The sequence below is a fragment of the Rhincodon typus genome, chromosome 8, assembly GCF_021869965.1.
Source record: "Rhincodon typus isolate 14 chromosome 8, sRhiTyp1.1, whole genome shotgun sequence".
Classification (NCBI taxonomy): domain Eukaryota; kingdom Metazoa; phylum Chordata; class Chondrichthyes; order Orectolobiformes; family Rhincodontidae; genus Rhincodon; species Rhincodon typus.
In genome coordinates, this window is record NC_063339.1 from 28427788 (window position 1) to 28443505 (window position 15718).

General features: G+C 39.7%; 1 protein-coding gene across 1 annotated transcript in view; it reads right to left on the reverse strand.

Annotated features, from left to right (window-relative positions):
* Nucleotides 1-15718, reverse strand: part of ttc8 (tetratricopeptide repeat domain 8) — a 49343-nt gene that overhangs the window by 11632 nt on the left and 21993 nt on the right. The window contains exons 3-11 of the mRNA XM_020529171.2: nucleotides 14872-14935; nucleotides 9564-9723; nucleotides 9367-9456; nucleotides 7516-7560; nucleotides 5780-5865; nucleotides 5028-5115; nucleotides 2361-2471; nucleotides 2103-2242; nucleotides 60-234 (exon numbers count right to left, since the gene is read on the reverse strand). Coding sequence (XP_020384760.1) covers nucleotides 60-234; nucleotides 2103-2242; nucleotides 2361-2471; nucleotides 5028-5115; nucleotides 5780-5865; nucleotides 7516-7560; nucleotides 9367-9456; nucleotides 9564-9723; nucleotides 14872-14935 — 959 coding nt within the window. The remainder of the gene's footprint in view (nucleotides 1-59; nucleotides 235-2102; nucleotides 2243-2360; nucleotides 2472-5027; nucleotides 5116-5779; nucleotides 5866-7515; nucleotides 7561-9366; nucleotides 9457-9563; nucleotides 9724-14871; nucleotides 14936-15718) is intronic.

Consider the following 15718-nt stretch of genomic DNA (forward strand, 5'->3'; position numbering starts at 1 on the left):
ATTCTATGTAATTGGAAAGAAGCTGTTATAATAATTTGTATAATGAATTCATTACATACCACTGCTACATGGCCAAGGTTGTACCATACATCAGCCACTTCCTCATCATTCACAGCCAGTGCGAGTGCCCTTTGAAATGAGCTCAGAGTCATATCATACTGCTGTGCATAGAAGCAGCACAGCCCTAGGTTGTTGAAGAGCTGACAATTATAAACACCCATTTGGAGAAGTCGCCTGCAGAAAAGAAAATCTTTTCAACACAATCCCAAAACTGAAAACTTTGAACTCTCCGCATAACAAGCAACACTTACAACATAGATCCATATCGCACAGAAACAGACCCTTTGGTCCGACTCGTCTGCACTGGCCAGACATCCCAATCTGACCTAGTCCCATTTGCCAGCATTTAGCCCTTATCCTTCTAAGCCCTTTCTATTCACATACCTATCCCGATGTCTTTTAAATATTATAAGTGTACTCACTTCCACTACTTCTCTGGCAGCACCCTTTGCATGAAAAATGCCCAATATTTTAGATTTTCATACTTGCATGGAATCGTTTCTTTATAATTTTAGTTTTCATACTACAAGGTTCTATAGTTGTCATTTTATTAATTCAAGAAAAGAATTCATGATAATTGCTCATGTTAAAGTATTCAGTCTTTCTTATTTTCTCAAATTTCTGCTATAAGGTCTTCCTGCATCAGTATTTCCACTCACTCTGCCTGCCTATGAATGGTTAGTTTGCTAGGAAGTATGCAAAAGAGCTCAAGATGAACTTATTTCTGCTATAAGCAAACATCTGTTGATATCATCAACTGCTTAATCTACCACTTTAAACCAAAGCTAAGGGTAAAGCTACAAGTCGCTAACATGCAGGTTCAGTTGGCAGTTAGGAAGGCAAATGCAATGTTAGCATTCATTTAGAAAGTGCTAAAATACACAGCAAGATGTGCTATTGAGGCTGTACAAGCTTCTGGTCAGACAACATTTGAAATATTGTGAGCAGTTTTGGGCCCCGTATCAAAGGAAAGATGTGCTAGCATTGGAGGGGGTTCAGAGGAAGTTCACAAGAATGATCCTGGGATTGAAGGACTTGTCATATGAGGAGTGATTGAGACCTCAGGGTCTGTATTCAATGGAGTTTAGAAGGATGTGGGAGAATCTCATTGAAATTTACAGAATACTGTGAATCCTAAATAGAGTGGACATGGAGAAGATGTTTCCATTAATAGGAGAGACCCAAGGCCATAGCCTCAGAGGGAAGAGATGACCCTTTAGAATGGAGGTGATGAAGAATTTCTTCATCCAGAGGGTGATGAATCTGTGGAACTTATTGCCGCAGAAGGCTGTGGAGGCCAAGACATTGAGTATTTTTAAGACCGATAGGTCCTTAATTAGTTAGGGTATCAAGGGCTATGGGGAGAAGACAGGAGAATATGGTTGAGTAACATGTCAGCCATGATTGAATTGCAAAGCAGACTCAATGGGTCAAATAGTCTAATTCTGCTCTGATACCTTACGGTTTTGTGGTCTAAATGGATTCCAAACCAGGACAAATCTGCTGTGAACAAAAGCTTGGATTCAGAAAGCCGAGCAAGGCAGGCTCAAAAAAAAGTCTGCTCCCTCATGGGCTAGATAGGGCAGAAGTTAAACAGCATGTCAAATAAGGCAAAGCAATTAAAATCAGTTGAGCCTTGCTGCTACTTGCTGTAGTCCCCCATGGGAGTTACAATGAAATGCAGTATGCAAATGAATGCAATCGAGGAGATCTGTCTTATCAGATTACTGTTCAGGAGGTGATGATGTATTGATTGATAAGTTTCTGAACTCAGCAATGCCATCACCTTGTAGCCCTTGCATTTTTTTTTCAAATAGCAATTTTTTTTGAATGGAGAATGGGTCCTGGTAAGCTATTAAGCCACAGGTTCCACTGAAGCCAAGTCTGAATTGAAATTCATCACCAAATAACAAGGCATGTGCACTCAGAAGTAGAAAATACAAAGGCACATATCATTGGAAACTGAATCAATTTCCCTATCCTGAGTCTAACTGTTTTATTAACATAGTTAATTTAGTTATTGTTGCATCTTCTGATCTCACCTATAGAATCGCAATGCAATCTCAGGCTGATCTGAATAAAAATGATTACTTCCTATACACGCAATGGCTTCCACATTTGTATTATCTTGTTTTAAAACGTTCTTGTAATATTCAGTGGCTGACTCCATGATGTTCATTTCCTGTTAAATTCAAAAGCAACATGTTACAAGATGGCAAAATTAAGACAAAACGTCAATACAGAACAGTTTGAAAAGATTTTCAAAATTCTGAAAAAGAACAGACATGTACAATACATACATCATATATACGGGCTATTCCTGTAAGTAGTGTAACTTCCCCTGGGAAACAGTCCAGTCCTTGCTTGTAAAGGCCTAATGCTGTCAACGGCTGGTCTAAACGAATATAGACCTATTCAAATAAATTGAAAACTATTTAGCAGGTGTAAGAATTTATATTTAACTTCCTTTATTCATTAATCTTTTCAGAATTGATCCAGTAGCTAATATTACCACAGTGATCAGAAGGTGTTGTTGGGAATGAGACAAATGAGACTTGGGAATTATTTGTCTGTCAATGGTTAAAAGAAAACTTCAGGCGAGGGACAGATGCATAGTTTAAAGGTGATTATGAAGAGGTTGTTGTTTCAGTTTCATAATACCAAAATGGCATTTCAATATCATATTTTAGCATCAACTTTGATGACGTTGCTGTATTTGCAGCATGGATACAAAATAAGCCCACTGTACATACTTAGGACTAATAATTAGTATTGCAACAAAACAGAAATTGCTGGAAAAAGTGAGTAGGTCTGGCAGCATCTGTGGAAAGAAATTGGAGTTAACGTTTCGGATCCAGTGACTCTTCTTCAGAACTGATGGTAGCTAGGCAAATGTTAGTTTTTATGCAGAAGATAGGATGGGGGAGGGGATAAAGAGTAAACGATAGGTAGAGATAGAGCCTAAAGAGAAAGAAGGACAGTTGGACAAAGGAGTGGATAATGGTCAGCCTAGGGGAATGAATAGCTGCTAATCGGGTCTCTCACTGGCTAAGAATAGGCTAAGGGTAATAGCAGACCATGTAATAACAAGACCTGGTGTGCAGCAGTTGTAGTAAGGACGTGGGAGAAGGTGCCTCCAAGCTTAAAATTGTTGAATTTGATACTGATTCCAGAAGGCTGTAAAGTTTCCAAGCGGAAAATGAGGTGCTCTTCTTTCAGGTGAAATGTTCCCATCCACCACCACCCTCCTCTGCCTGGCCGAGCTCGTCCTCACCCTGAACAACTCTTTTAACTACTGTCACCTTCTTCAGGTCAAATGGGTGTCCATGGGTACCCGCATGGGCTCCAGTGTGGCTGTTTCTTTGTGGGGTATGTGGAATATTCCTTGTTCTAGTCTTATTTGGCTCCCACCCACAACTCTTGCACTGGTACATCGGTGATGTCATGCTGATTCCCTCCCTGATCTGGAATTGGAAACGTTTATCAATTTCGCTTCCAATTTCCACCCCCATCTCACTTTCACCCGATCCATCTCTGACTCCTCCCTTCTCTTCCTTGACATCTCTGTTTTCATTTCTGGGGATGAACTGGCCATCAATATCCACTACAAACCCACCGACTCCCACAGTTACCTTGACTATATATCCTCACATCCTGCTTCCTGTAAAGACTCTATTCCATTCTCTCAGTTCCTCCACCTCTTCTGATGATGTCAACTTCAACAAGGGGGCCTCGGAAAAGTCCACCTACTTCCTCAATCGAGGATTCCCCAGCGCCGTAGTTGACAGGGCCCTCAGCTGGATCTGACCCACCTCTCACACTTCAGCCATCAAACTCTCTCTTCATTCCATATATGCAATAGGGTCCCCCCCTTGTCATCACCTACCATCGCACCAGCATCCATATCCACATCCACATCCACATCCACAGGATCATTAGCTGCCATTTCCGCCACCTTCAGTGGGATGCCACCACAAGACACACATTCCCCTCTCCCCTCTTGTCAGCCTTCTGAAAGGACCATTCTCTATAGGACAACCTGGTCCACTCTTCCTTCACTCCCAACAACTGCAATAGCCCCACAGCACTGTCCCCTGCAACTGCAGGAAGTATAACACCAGCGCAGTTACTTGCTCCCTCCTCAGTATCCAAGGGCTCACAATCTAGTCTACTGCATTCACTGCTCACAACACGGACATCTCTACATTGGGGAAACAAAGCACAGACTGGATGGCTGCTTCACAGAACAGTTACATTCTGTCTACAGAAGAACCCTGACCTTCCAGCTGCCGCCACTTCAACACACCACCTTGTTCCCTGGTCAACATTCCTGTCTTAGGCTTGCTGCTGTACACCATATTTTCCATTTGGGAACTCAATATCAAGTTCAACAACTTTAGGGTTTGAGGCATCTGCTCCCAAGTCCTTGGTCCAACCTTCACACACCAAGCCTTGTTATCACATGCTACCATCAGTTCTTAAGAAGGGTCACTGAACTCAAAACATTAACTCCGATTTCTCTCCACAGATGCTGCAAGATATGCTGACTTCTTCCAGCAATTTCTGTTTTTGTTTCTGATTTCCAGCATCCACCGTTCTTTTGGTTTTTAAATTAATATTGCAGGTACCTTTTAACAACATGAAAGTGTTTCATAACTGCCAATCAAATTCTGGCACGTATATGAACTATTACAGAGTGGAGTCTTATTCCATCAAGTTTTGAATTTTTAAATTTCTTAAATAATAAAATTCCTTTTTGTCCATATCTCCTCTTTTCTCTCTGAATTGAATCTATATGTCATTTCCCACAACGTGCTGTTACTAGATTGCAATCTTGTGAGAAAATTTATTTTGAACTGAAGGATGTAGGAACAAAACTAACTATAGCAGACAACGTTAGATGACAAGTTACAGCAAATTTTGGCCTGCATATTGAGAGATGTGATATATATAATACAACTGCTTACCTTTGCCAGGTAAAGAACTGTATCAACCATTTCCTGTTGCTTGAATGCAGATTTAAACTGCTTCTCTGCTTCACGATACAAACCCAATCTTTTGAGAACAAAAAAATTAGACAATAACGTTGAAATTCTGTAGAACACATTGACAGCATTCATTCATTTATCATGTTTTGTATATACTTCCCTGCATTCAAAACAACAATGTTTTATAGAAATTTTATTCACTGTAGGCCTTTAATCATCAGAGTTTAGCTGAATGTAGGTGATCTTGATCCAACATACAAGATGGAGGGGTCTTGGGAGGGTAAATGTTGAGAAGTTTCCATTAGTGGGGGAATCACAAAACAGGGGACATAGTTAAAAGGGAGAATTTCTTTAAAATGATTTGATTGAGGGGCTCCACCATCCAAGGTGCTAAGTGGGCTGTACAGTTTGACCTATCATGGACATCACATAAGGACAGGCCTGCTAGCAGTTGGGCAAATCTTAGCTGCAGCAGGATGTAAACCTTATGGTCCTTAATGGACCACTTAGAGACCACAATCGGTAGCAGGGTAGAAAAGTCAAACACATGCCTTCCCACCTAGAACCCAATTCTGGTGGGGGAAAGGAAGACAGCAGGTGTCAGTTTGCCTCCACTGCATTTAATTAAACACCCTTCCCAACTACAAGTTCATGACCAGAAAAGCAGAAAAGTCCACCCAATGCATTCATCTTCTCTAATTCAAAACAAATGTAAATCTAAGTTAGTTTACCTGTAGTAACATTTTCCAATTTGTACTTTCCACCACCAATCTTTAAACTGGGAATGCTCAGTAGCTAGGGCTGCCAAATCTAAAGCCTGTTAAAATAAAAACATTCAATTTTTATTAGAAAGTTTTTGCACGTTAATAATTGGGAGGTTTTTAAAAATAAGTGAACATTAATTGATCCTCCATTGTGCTGTACCTGAGCTCCAAACTAGGTATAATATTCAGGTGAAACAGGATTAAAGTTGAGGGACAACTAAAGCAGTGTACAAGGATGGAAGATAGTTCTCATTTGAAATCAAGCATTTTGTCATTTTTAATCCATTATTTAATTTGATAGTATGTAGTTATTTTATATTTAAATCTTACATCTGTACATGGTCAATTTTGCCAATCACAAGTGGAAAATAGCAATGGGGAAAGTGCAATTATATTGTGAAAAGGTTTATATCGGCAGTTTCTATTCTAAATTCTTTGTAGGATTATTAAAGAATGAGCATTCTGTTCACAAACAAATGGATTATGAAAACACTACAAGCAATATTGATATTAAAAAGTAAAATTGTGATGCGTCAGCTGTACACAGTGAAGGTCATCCAGAATACTGTGCTTACTTTTAGGCAGTGAACTTCAAGATGTGGCGGCCTTGCAGGTATAAATTTACCATAAAGAAACACATATTCCTAACAGTACTATGGGAATCCCTACACTCCAACAACTGCACTGGTCCAAGAAAATGGCTCATTACCATTTTCTCCAGCAATTAGCGATGGGAAACAAATGCTAACTTAGCCAGTGATAGTAAGAACTGCTGATGCTGGAGTCAGAGATAACACAGTGTGGAGCTGGAGGAACACAGCAGGCCAGGCAGCATCAGGGGAGCGGGAAAGCTGATGTTTCAGGTCGGGACCCTTCTTCAGAAATGGGGTTAGCCAGTTAGCTAGCTTAGCCAGTGATGCCTACATCCTGTGAACAAATTTAAAAGTCCTGAGTTTAAAGGATCACATTAATACAACGGTTGAGATTCAAATGTCATGGAATGATCAAATTGAAGTATTCATGATAAAGAGATTTAATACAAATGAACTATTTCTCTCAGGTGTGCAAAACAGAACAAGAGGGTTCAGAGAGCACAGATCTAAAACTGGAAAATTGTAGGGTGTGCTGGAATGCCTAATGTGCATCTTTATCACCAAAGCTATGAGTAGTAATTGTGGAAAATCTCTCCTTTTTTAATGTTTAATTAATTGCTGGCTACATCAGCATTTATTGCCCATTCCTATTTGCCCTTGAACTGAGTGCCTTGCTAGGCCATTTCAGAGGGTAGGAAAAAGTCAACCACACTTCTGCCAGTCTGCAGTCACAAGTAGGCCAGACCAGGCAAGGACAGCAGATTTCCTACTATAAAAAAGGACATTTGTGAATAATATGGGCTTTCAATAACAATTGAAAATGATTACACAGTCATCAGTAAACTAGTCTTTCATTTCTGAGTTTTATTTAATATAAATTTCAGCATCTGATCTTGAACATTATTCTGGGACTCTGGCTTACTCATCTAATGAAATTACCACTAGGCTACCACCTCCCCCCATCATAAAAATCAAAAGACATTTTACAAATCTGTTCTTCAGCATACTTATATAACTTTAACAGTTACACACCAAGATTTGCCACATGTAATTGAAATAAACCCCTGACAGAAACTGGGATACCATAGTAGTTATTTATTGATAACTTACAGTTTTAACATCATTTTCATGATGGAAAATATATTCAAACAATGCCTGAAAAATAAGCATAAATGCACAATAGTTTATCAGTTTTCAAATTCATCATTCACACACAGTAATAAAATATTGCAAATCCCATAGTTTACTCTTCTGATAACATACAAAACATTCTAGTTGGCAGGTTTAGTTTAGTCTGCACAGAATGTGGTAAAGACAGAAATGTGGCAAACATCTTTTTTGTTGGAATCCCTCTCCATTAGTGCAGCAAGCAATCTTCCGGTTGACATTTCAATGGTTACCACCAATCTCTCATTTAAATAATATAACATGGTAAAATATTTTAAAGACACCTAGCCCATTTTGCTGAATGTTTAGAGCACAGCTCTGTTAGGTGTGCTGTTCGCATTAGAGGTTTGGCTAATGAAGGAAGTACCAAGTCCAATTATTATGTTAATAATGTCCCCTTTCATTAAAAGATTCTTACATTATATGAATGACTAGATTTCAAAAAGTACTTCACTGGCCGTAAAGTATTTTGTGCTGTCCAGTGGCTATGAAAATATCTATATAAATGCCAGCCTCTCTTTTTACTTCTTTCATGTGGGGATCCAAGCAGATATGTTGATTGGCCTAACCCTGCTGGTTACGTCCACCTCACTCAATTGGAGGGCTCACTTCCACCTTCTGAACAGCAATTCTAATTTGCTAATAAATGCTTGCCTTTCCATTAAGCATGAACAAATATTAAAAGTAAAACATATACAGTACAGAAACAAACCATTCAGCCCAAACAGAAATGCCTTCATTTATGCTCCACACAATCTCCTTTTATTTTTCCTCATCTAAACCCACCCATTGTAATCTTCTATTCCACTCTAATTCATGCTTGTCTAGCTTCCCTGTAGATGCATCTTTACTACATGTTTCAACAACTTCTTGTAATAGTGAGTGCCACATTCGCACTGCTCTTAGAGTAAAGAAGTTCTTTTATGATGTTTCCTACTGGAATGCTCTTACGTTGACAACCTCTAATTATACTCTTTTCTACAATCAAACATTTTGTAAGTTTTAACCACACCTCTATTAAGTCACATCTCAGCCTTGATTTTCAAGAGAAAAGAGATCCAGTTTCTTAATCCATTTGCCTCCTTGGCCTGTACAGGTATTCTGGATCCCAACTAAATAGGATTTTCTGTGACAGGCCACTGTTGGTTAGAAGAGAACGGCCTCAAGAAAAATAGTTAAAATGTGGAAAGGAGACAATTGTGGTCATAGAATTGAGAGTGTATCTTGACAGGATGGCTTGCGATTCCCATATGGGTCCTAGAACAGTCATGCTCCTTCTGGTTCACAGGTCTATACAATTATCTTTGTGTCCATTTTGGCACCAATCCTGCTTACCACCAAGTTTATCTGGTGTCTTAACACTGACTTAGATGTGCATAACTGAGAGTTAAAACTGCAAAATTATAATGAAGTTCTATTCGCATCACAGATTCCATCCTTTGAGTATTTGGGACCCTTGTCTGTGGTAATCACTCCCCCCACCTCCAAAAAACCAAGAGTTAAGGTGCTTGTTAAGAGATCCTGATTCTTGACTCTGTGGAAGGAAAAGGTTGCATAAAACTAATAAAAAAAATTAAAAACTACAAGTGGACCAAACTGTAAATCTCAGCTGTAAGAATGTTAAAATTAAAGCAAACACAAATTATGTCAATATTAAAAACTATAAAAATACCAAATTCTTTAAAATGGGTTTTGCACTGAATGTAATTTATACTGAAATTAGCTCATCTTTTGTGCTATTTTGGTAGGCTTAGTCTAGAAATCCCAGGCCCACATACAGAATTTGGCACAAACCTTAGCTAAATTTGGTTTTCCAGCATATTTGGTTAAATTTAGTCTGGATAAATTAATAAATGGTCCATCAGGACTGGTAAGCATGGAGGCCTAAAGGAAGAGGAGAGACAAAAATATTATTGAAATTCCAACAGAATTTGACTACAAATTGATAACTATCTAAAAAAAAATTAAAACTACACTTCTTCAAAATTTACCGTCCCCAGCCTAACAAATCTTCCAGAAGCACATGTTACTGGTCGGGCAGTGTAAGCCGTTCTTGGGGTCTTGATAGCTTGCTCCATAGTACCAGGTCTGCCAGACTGGGTGCCTGGTCGAACAAACCCAGTGATGGGTCTTCCCGACTGAGACATGGGTCTATTTAAAAGAAGTATTTTGAGCAGAAACACAGGAAGAAAACAAAGATCAATTAAATACAACTTGAACCATGTTATAATGAAAATTAGTTGTTGATTTGCAGATTCAATTGAATGTTTGACTTCTTTAAAAAAATTCAAAGCAGTTATTTGTCAGAGGAAACTTAGCTTCATTTGTTGATGCCAAGTGACTGACTTGACATTTAAACAGAAGAACGATAGATGCATAATTTGTTAATTCCACACATCCACTTTTTCACATTTCATTTCTTATTACATTATTCAATGCTATGTCTATCTGATCTATCTCCTCAACAAATACCAAAGAAAAACAGTTATTTAATATTTCTGCCATCCTTCCATTGTTACTTGAGGCATTATCATGCTCATCCTCAATGGTTTACTCCCATCACAGCCTTTCTTTACTTAAAAGTCATGTGTCAAAATATTATACGAGTTCATTATAAGTTCCTTGATAATTTGATAGGTGGAATCATCCTAGCCCCTGAACGACATAGACATTGGGTCAGTTGAGAAAATAGAGTGGCACTGGCAGAAATGAAATTGTCAATGTTTAGAGTAAAATGGTCTGATTCCCCAGCCAAGTTCTGAACAGGAGGACAAGAATCTCAAGAGGCCTATTTGCATGCAATTATTACCTTACCTCACCTCATTAATATGCAGTTTCCTATTCTCCCACACGTTGGATGGAAACTCAACAATTCCTGACACAAAAGTCAGAGTGGATACCTGGTCTCTCCAGATCACTGCTTACTCCTCCAGGCCTCCACTTTGGATAGCAGTCAGCAACATCTCAGGGCACAATCAATGGGCCTGTACCCCTCACCCACAGTGATTAGCATCGGACACATACCAGCCTCACTACATCCCCATGGTAAATTTCTGACCCGCTTACAATGCAGTTCGGCACTTGAATGCTTCACTTTGGAGTGCATCAGCACCTATCATTGTGCTACTACCAGCACACTTTGTGCATAGGGAAAGGACCCATTTCATGGATTCGATCAGGATGTGCCTCAAGGCTCCTTACTTGCTCTCTTAATGTTCATTCACGTTGCACCTACTTTGTTGCTCACAGCATCTCTGCCTTGTCTTCTTCTGCACTTTTCCCCTTTGCACTTGAGTTTTCTTTTCATGTCCGAGCACATGATCTCTACTTGTGAACAATGTGAGGCCCTTCAACAGCAACTGCTTAATCAGGCACTTTCATGATAAGTTATTTGTAATGATAATGCCTGCATTTGAAATGCATGCAGTGATAAATCACATGGGATACATATTCTGGTCACCAGCAATCTTGACCATATTATTGGTTATTACATTATTGGACCTGCACATGCTCACTGGAGATTCAACCAATGGAACCAGCTACTGCAGAGCTTATCATCACTGTTGCTACAATGCAACAAAGGTACATTGAAAAAAAAAGGAGGAACTGATGCACCAGCAAGTCAAGTACCAGCAGAAACCTCCAGCAGCTGCCAAACAGCCTCCACATGATGAAGTCACAGCTAGAAGTCTCCTCAGGATGTGGGGGAGGCCCAAAGTCTTATTGTCCTCAATGTTATTTCCTCTAGCTGAGTGAAGGGCAGCTTTGCTGCAAATTGATGTCATTTTGGGCCACTGAATTATACAACTGCTGGAGAGGGACCTGTGACCTGGAGGAATGGGTGATCATCCTATTCCAGGGACAGCTGCACTAAACTTGAATACACTTAGCTGCTTACAAGGATCCACTGGAGACCTGTGGAAGAAAGGATAGCCCTTGACCTACAAATGTATCAAAATTATTATGGACACAGCTTGTGCGAGATCACACTGCATCCATTTATTTCCAAAAGATAAGGTCATGCTGCAGCCTGGACAATAAATTTTGTCAACATAGCTGGCTTATTCTAGGTACAGGATGGAACAGGTTGCACACATATTGCATTAAGTGCGCCATATCATAACACAGTTCATTTTGTGAATAGGAAAAGATTTCAGTTCATCAATTTTCAAGCCATCTGTGATTACTGGTACTGTATCTTGTAAGTTAGTGCCAGGTACACTGAGGGTTGCCATGATGCTTATATCCTGGAGAACTCTCCATGTTCCTGAACCCATGGCTACTAGGCGACATGCTTTATCCCCTGCAACCATGGCTGATGACTCAGTTACACAACGCTCTGATTGAGGCCAAGCATAGAGACAATGCAGCCCATCTTCTGATCAGGGCAACTGTAAAGTAGACAATGGCCCTCCTCAAGACAACATTCCCCATTTGAAGCAGGCAAAAAGGGGATTTGATGGAGGCTGATGAGCAGGGAGGAAGATGAGGACATTGAGCAGGAGAACATCACTCTCAACATAGTGCAGTGCCAGGCTGAACAAGCTACACATATTTAATTGCCACCCTGTTCCAATAGATCTGAGTTAGATACAGTGATCATTCTGACTGTAAATTTGTTGCTTCTTGATAAGCAAGCAGTCCCTGTTTGTTTCTGGAAGGAAATGCAGCTCGTTTGTTTTTTATTCCTTTGCTTTTGCTGTTAATATATAAAATGAAAAGCATTTTCAACTGTTTGAAGACTTTCTAGTAAATGATGGTCCCACATTGAACATGAGAAGATTTAATCTATGCTCGGTAATGGAGAAGAAGTAGCACTCCTTTAGATAAGGTTCCAAGATGGGTGATGTTAAGGTTGCGTTACCTATGTCTTTTGTCCTTAGATAGCAATAAATTTATGAATGTACACTTGTATTTGCATTGAAGTGTTAATTGTGCCACCTACCTGCCCCAGGAAGTGCTTCTTTGTAGTTCCCCTCCCACAACATGCATGGTGAAGGGCAGCTGCTGCATGGCAGTGCTTTACCTAATTGATGGCTGGGCTTTAAATATAACCTCTGTGCCAGAAATCCAGGGAGATCCTGGCAGTGACAAGTACTTCCAACTCTAGCAAGAAGGAAGATAAGGTTATGGTGGACAGCACATCAGGCATGCTGCAGAGAATAGGGAGAGAAAACTTGCTAGGGCTCAAGGAAAGAAAGGCTCCATGAAACTTGCCAAAACTGACACTTAGCCAATTTCTAGTAAAACCTATCGTTTATCTTTGCCTTCCAATTTATTTTTGACTGACAAAGAATTACATAGACAATCAATTCAGGATTGTCAGTTGGGCGCACAGAATAGTGCACATGCATGTACTGAAAGCTACATCTCTTAATACACAAGGTCCTATTAATTGCAGGCAGACAGAACATATACATGCACAGCGAAAGAAAAGACAGAGTTAACGTTTCGGGTGCGGTGACCCTTCCTCAGAGGTCACCGGACCCGAAACGTTAACTTTGTCTTTTCCCTAACAGATGCTGCCAGACCTGCTGAGCTTTTCCTGCAACTTCTGTTTTTGTTCCTGATTTACAGCATTCGCAGTTCTTTCGGTTTCCATACATGCACAGTATTTGTTTCAACTCAACAAGATAGGACGTAGCCATTCATTGGGTTCATTTCTCAGTTAACCCGCTTGGTTTAAACTTTTAAACAAAGCCTGGCTGTTAACTGGAGAACGTACCCAACAATGTCTCTACCACAGTCCATCTGGCAATCAGTCAGTGTCCTCCTCTCATGCAGTAGAAATGTTGATTTTCCCCTTGAGTTGGTGTTGTTGCAAAATATCCTGATGATGATGCAAGAAGAAAAGATTCAACAAGGGCTGTTTATTTTTCAGGTTCTGTACTATCAAAAGACTAAAGAGTATATTTTCCTGCATACAGCTGAACAGTTTCCCATTGCTCTTAACTTGGCTGTTTGCCAAAATTGTTGTTCACTATATTTTCCCACATTCTATTCATAGTTCCACAATATTAGTTTTACTCCAACTTATTGACCTTGTTTTCATCATATTTATGTCTTTCTTTATTATCTTAGTGCATTATATAATCATTGCTCACGACTACAGAAAACAACCTCCACTATTTGAAAATGTGGTTAGACCTGTCATTAGGGCTCATTCTTCCAGTTAACCATTCGAGCTAATAAACCAAAGTAATGGATTGTTGGCCACACAGGAGGAAACATATTTTCTAATAGGCTTTCACTGGTTAAACCTCAATATTACCTGAGCTGAGAAAATTCAAATATTCCTAAAGTTCGGGCAATACGTAACTATAACAAAATGATCTGGACTTCATTAAGTACAGCAATAAGTTCTTATACGGAGCAGTTGTGATTTCACTTTTGAGGAAAAGAAAACTCAGTGTTTGGATATTACATCAATTAGTTTGAAGAGTCTCACAAATACTTGTTTTTGCTTGATTCAGACACAAAACTCACCAAAATATTACAACAGCCAAATATAGACTTGCATCATCACCTGTATACCTACACTTTGAAATAAATTCATTGGTTATAAAGCATTTTGAAGCAGTCTGCATTTAATCATTAAGCCATTAAGAGAATTTTTTTAAGAAGTCAAACCGTTTATACATGTTATGTCATATCTTCCTTCCACCTCTCTTCCGGTAAGATGACAGCAGAGTAGGAAGCTCCACCCGGAGCTCCTCCGCTGCTCCTGTTCTTTATCATTCTTTTCTTTACTCTCTCTCTTTTTAGCAGTCCTGGAGAAGCATTAGGGGAAGTGAGTGCCAGTGCAGCGCAACTTACCTTGGTGTGGCTGAATGCCGGTGCGTAGCGGACTGGAGGCTTAGAGCGGAGCGGGCCAGTTGTTGGACTGGGGCCTGGCAGGGTGGTCAGACCACGTGCTGGCTGAGCTGCTGCAATGTAATGTCTAATTGAAATTCTTTACCGGACTGCAATGCCAATCACTTAATTATGTTATACCTATCTTATTTCTAACTTATTTTTTAGGCACTGTAAGTAATGCTACTAATTTTCCTATTATTCCTCTTTATATCCAAGATTTGTACCTAGATACTGTACCTAAGATGGTACCATTAGAGGCAGCCATTGTAAAAGCTTTTCACTGTACTCCTGTACTTCGGTACTAGAGTACATGTGACAATAAAGGATATTCTATCCTGAAGAAGGTGGGACTTGAACCCAGGTCTCGTGACTCAGACGTAGGAACACTAACATTGTGGCACTGGAGCTTGCCATCAAGAGGATTGTCATTAAAGCTCTTAATACCTGACAGCTGGGCTAGGACCTCCTCCTTGACTGATTCCTGAGACTTTTAAAGATGTTCCCGGTCCTGCAGATGGGGGGGAAAAGATTTTAGATATCTATGCAATCCGGTTCAAAATCCAAATATAATGCCATCGTGTAACCTTAATGTGTGATCATGGACAAATAATAATTGGGTATAAAAATATATTTGTTTACTCAGCAAAGAAAAAATCACATTCTGAATTACAGTAATCACAAAATGTGTGAAAATAACATATTTTATACAGGTATAAATATAAATAATGTATGTGGGAATAGAGATAAAACATGAGTTATAAAAGCTAAATATTCATGGTTCAGTAGTGCCACTTACACCACTGAGTCAGAAGTAGGAAAGTTTCAGTTCTCTCCATTCACGGTCATGGATAGGGTTATTAGACAAGGTTTGCTCCCCCAGGGTGGGGGAGTCCGAAACTAGAGGGCAAAGGTTCAAGGTGAGAGGAGAAAGATTTAAAAGGGACCTAAGGGGCAGCTTTTTCACGCAGAGGGTGGTGCGTGTATGGAATGAGCTACCAGAGGAAGAGGTGGAGGCTGGTACAATTGCAACATGTAAAAGGCATCTGGAAGAATATATGAATAGGAAGGGTTTAGAGGGATATGGGCCAAATGCTGGCAAATGGGATTAGATTTATCTAGGATGTCTGGTTGGCATGGATGAGTTGCACCACAGGGTCTGTTTCCGTGCTGTACATCTCTACGACTCCAAGACTCACTTAACCATCCAGTCAAAGCTAGTAGCTACACTGAGATACTAGTTTTCTGATCAGACATTCAAACAATAATGAGAATATAGTACTGACCTTCCGAT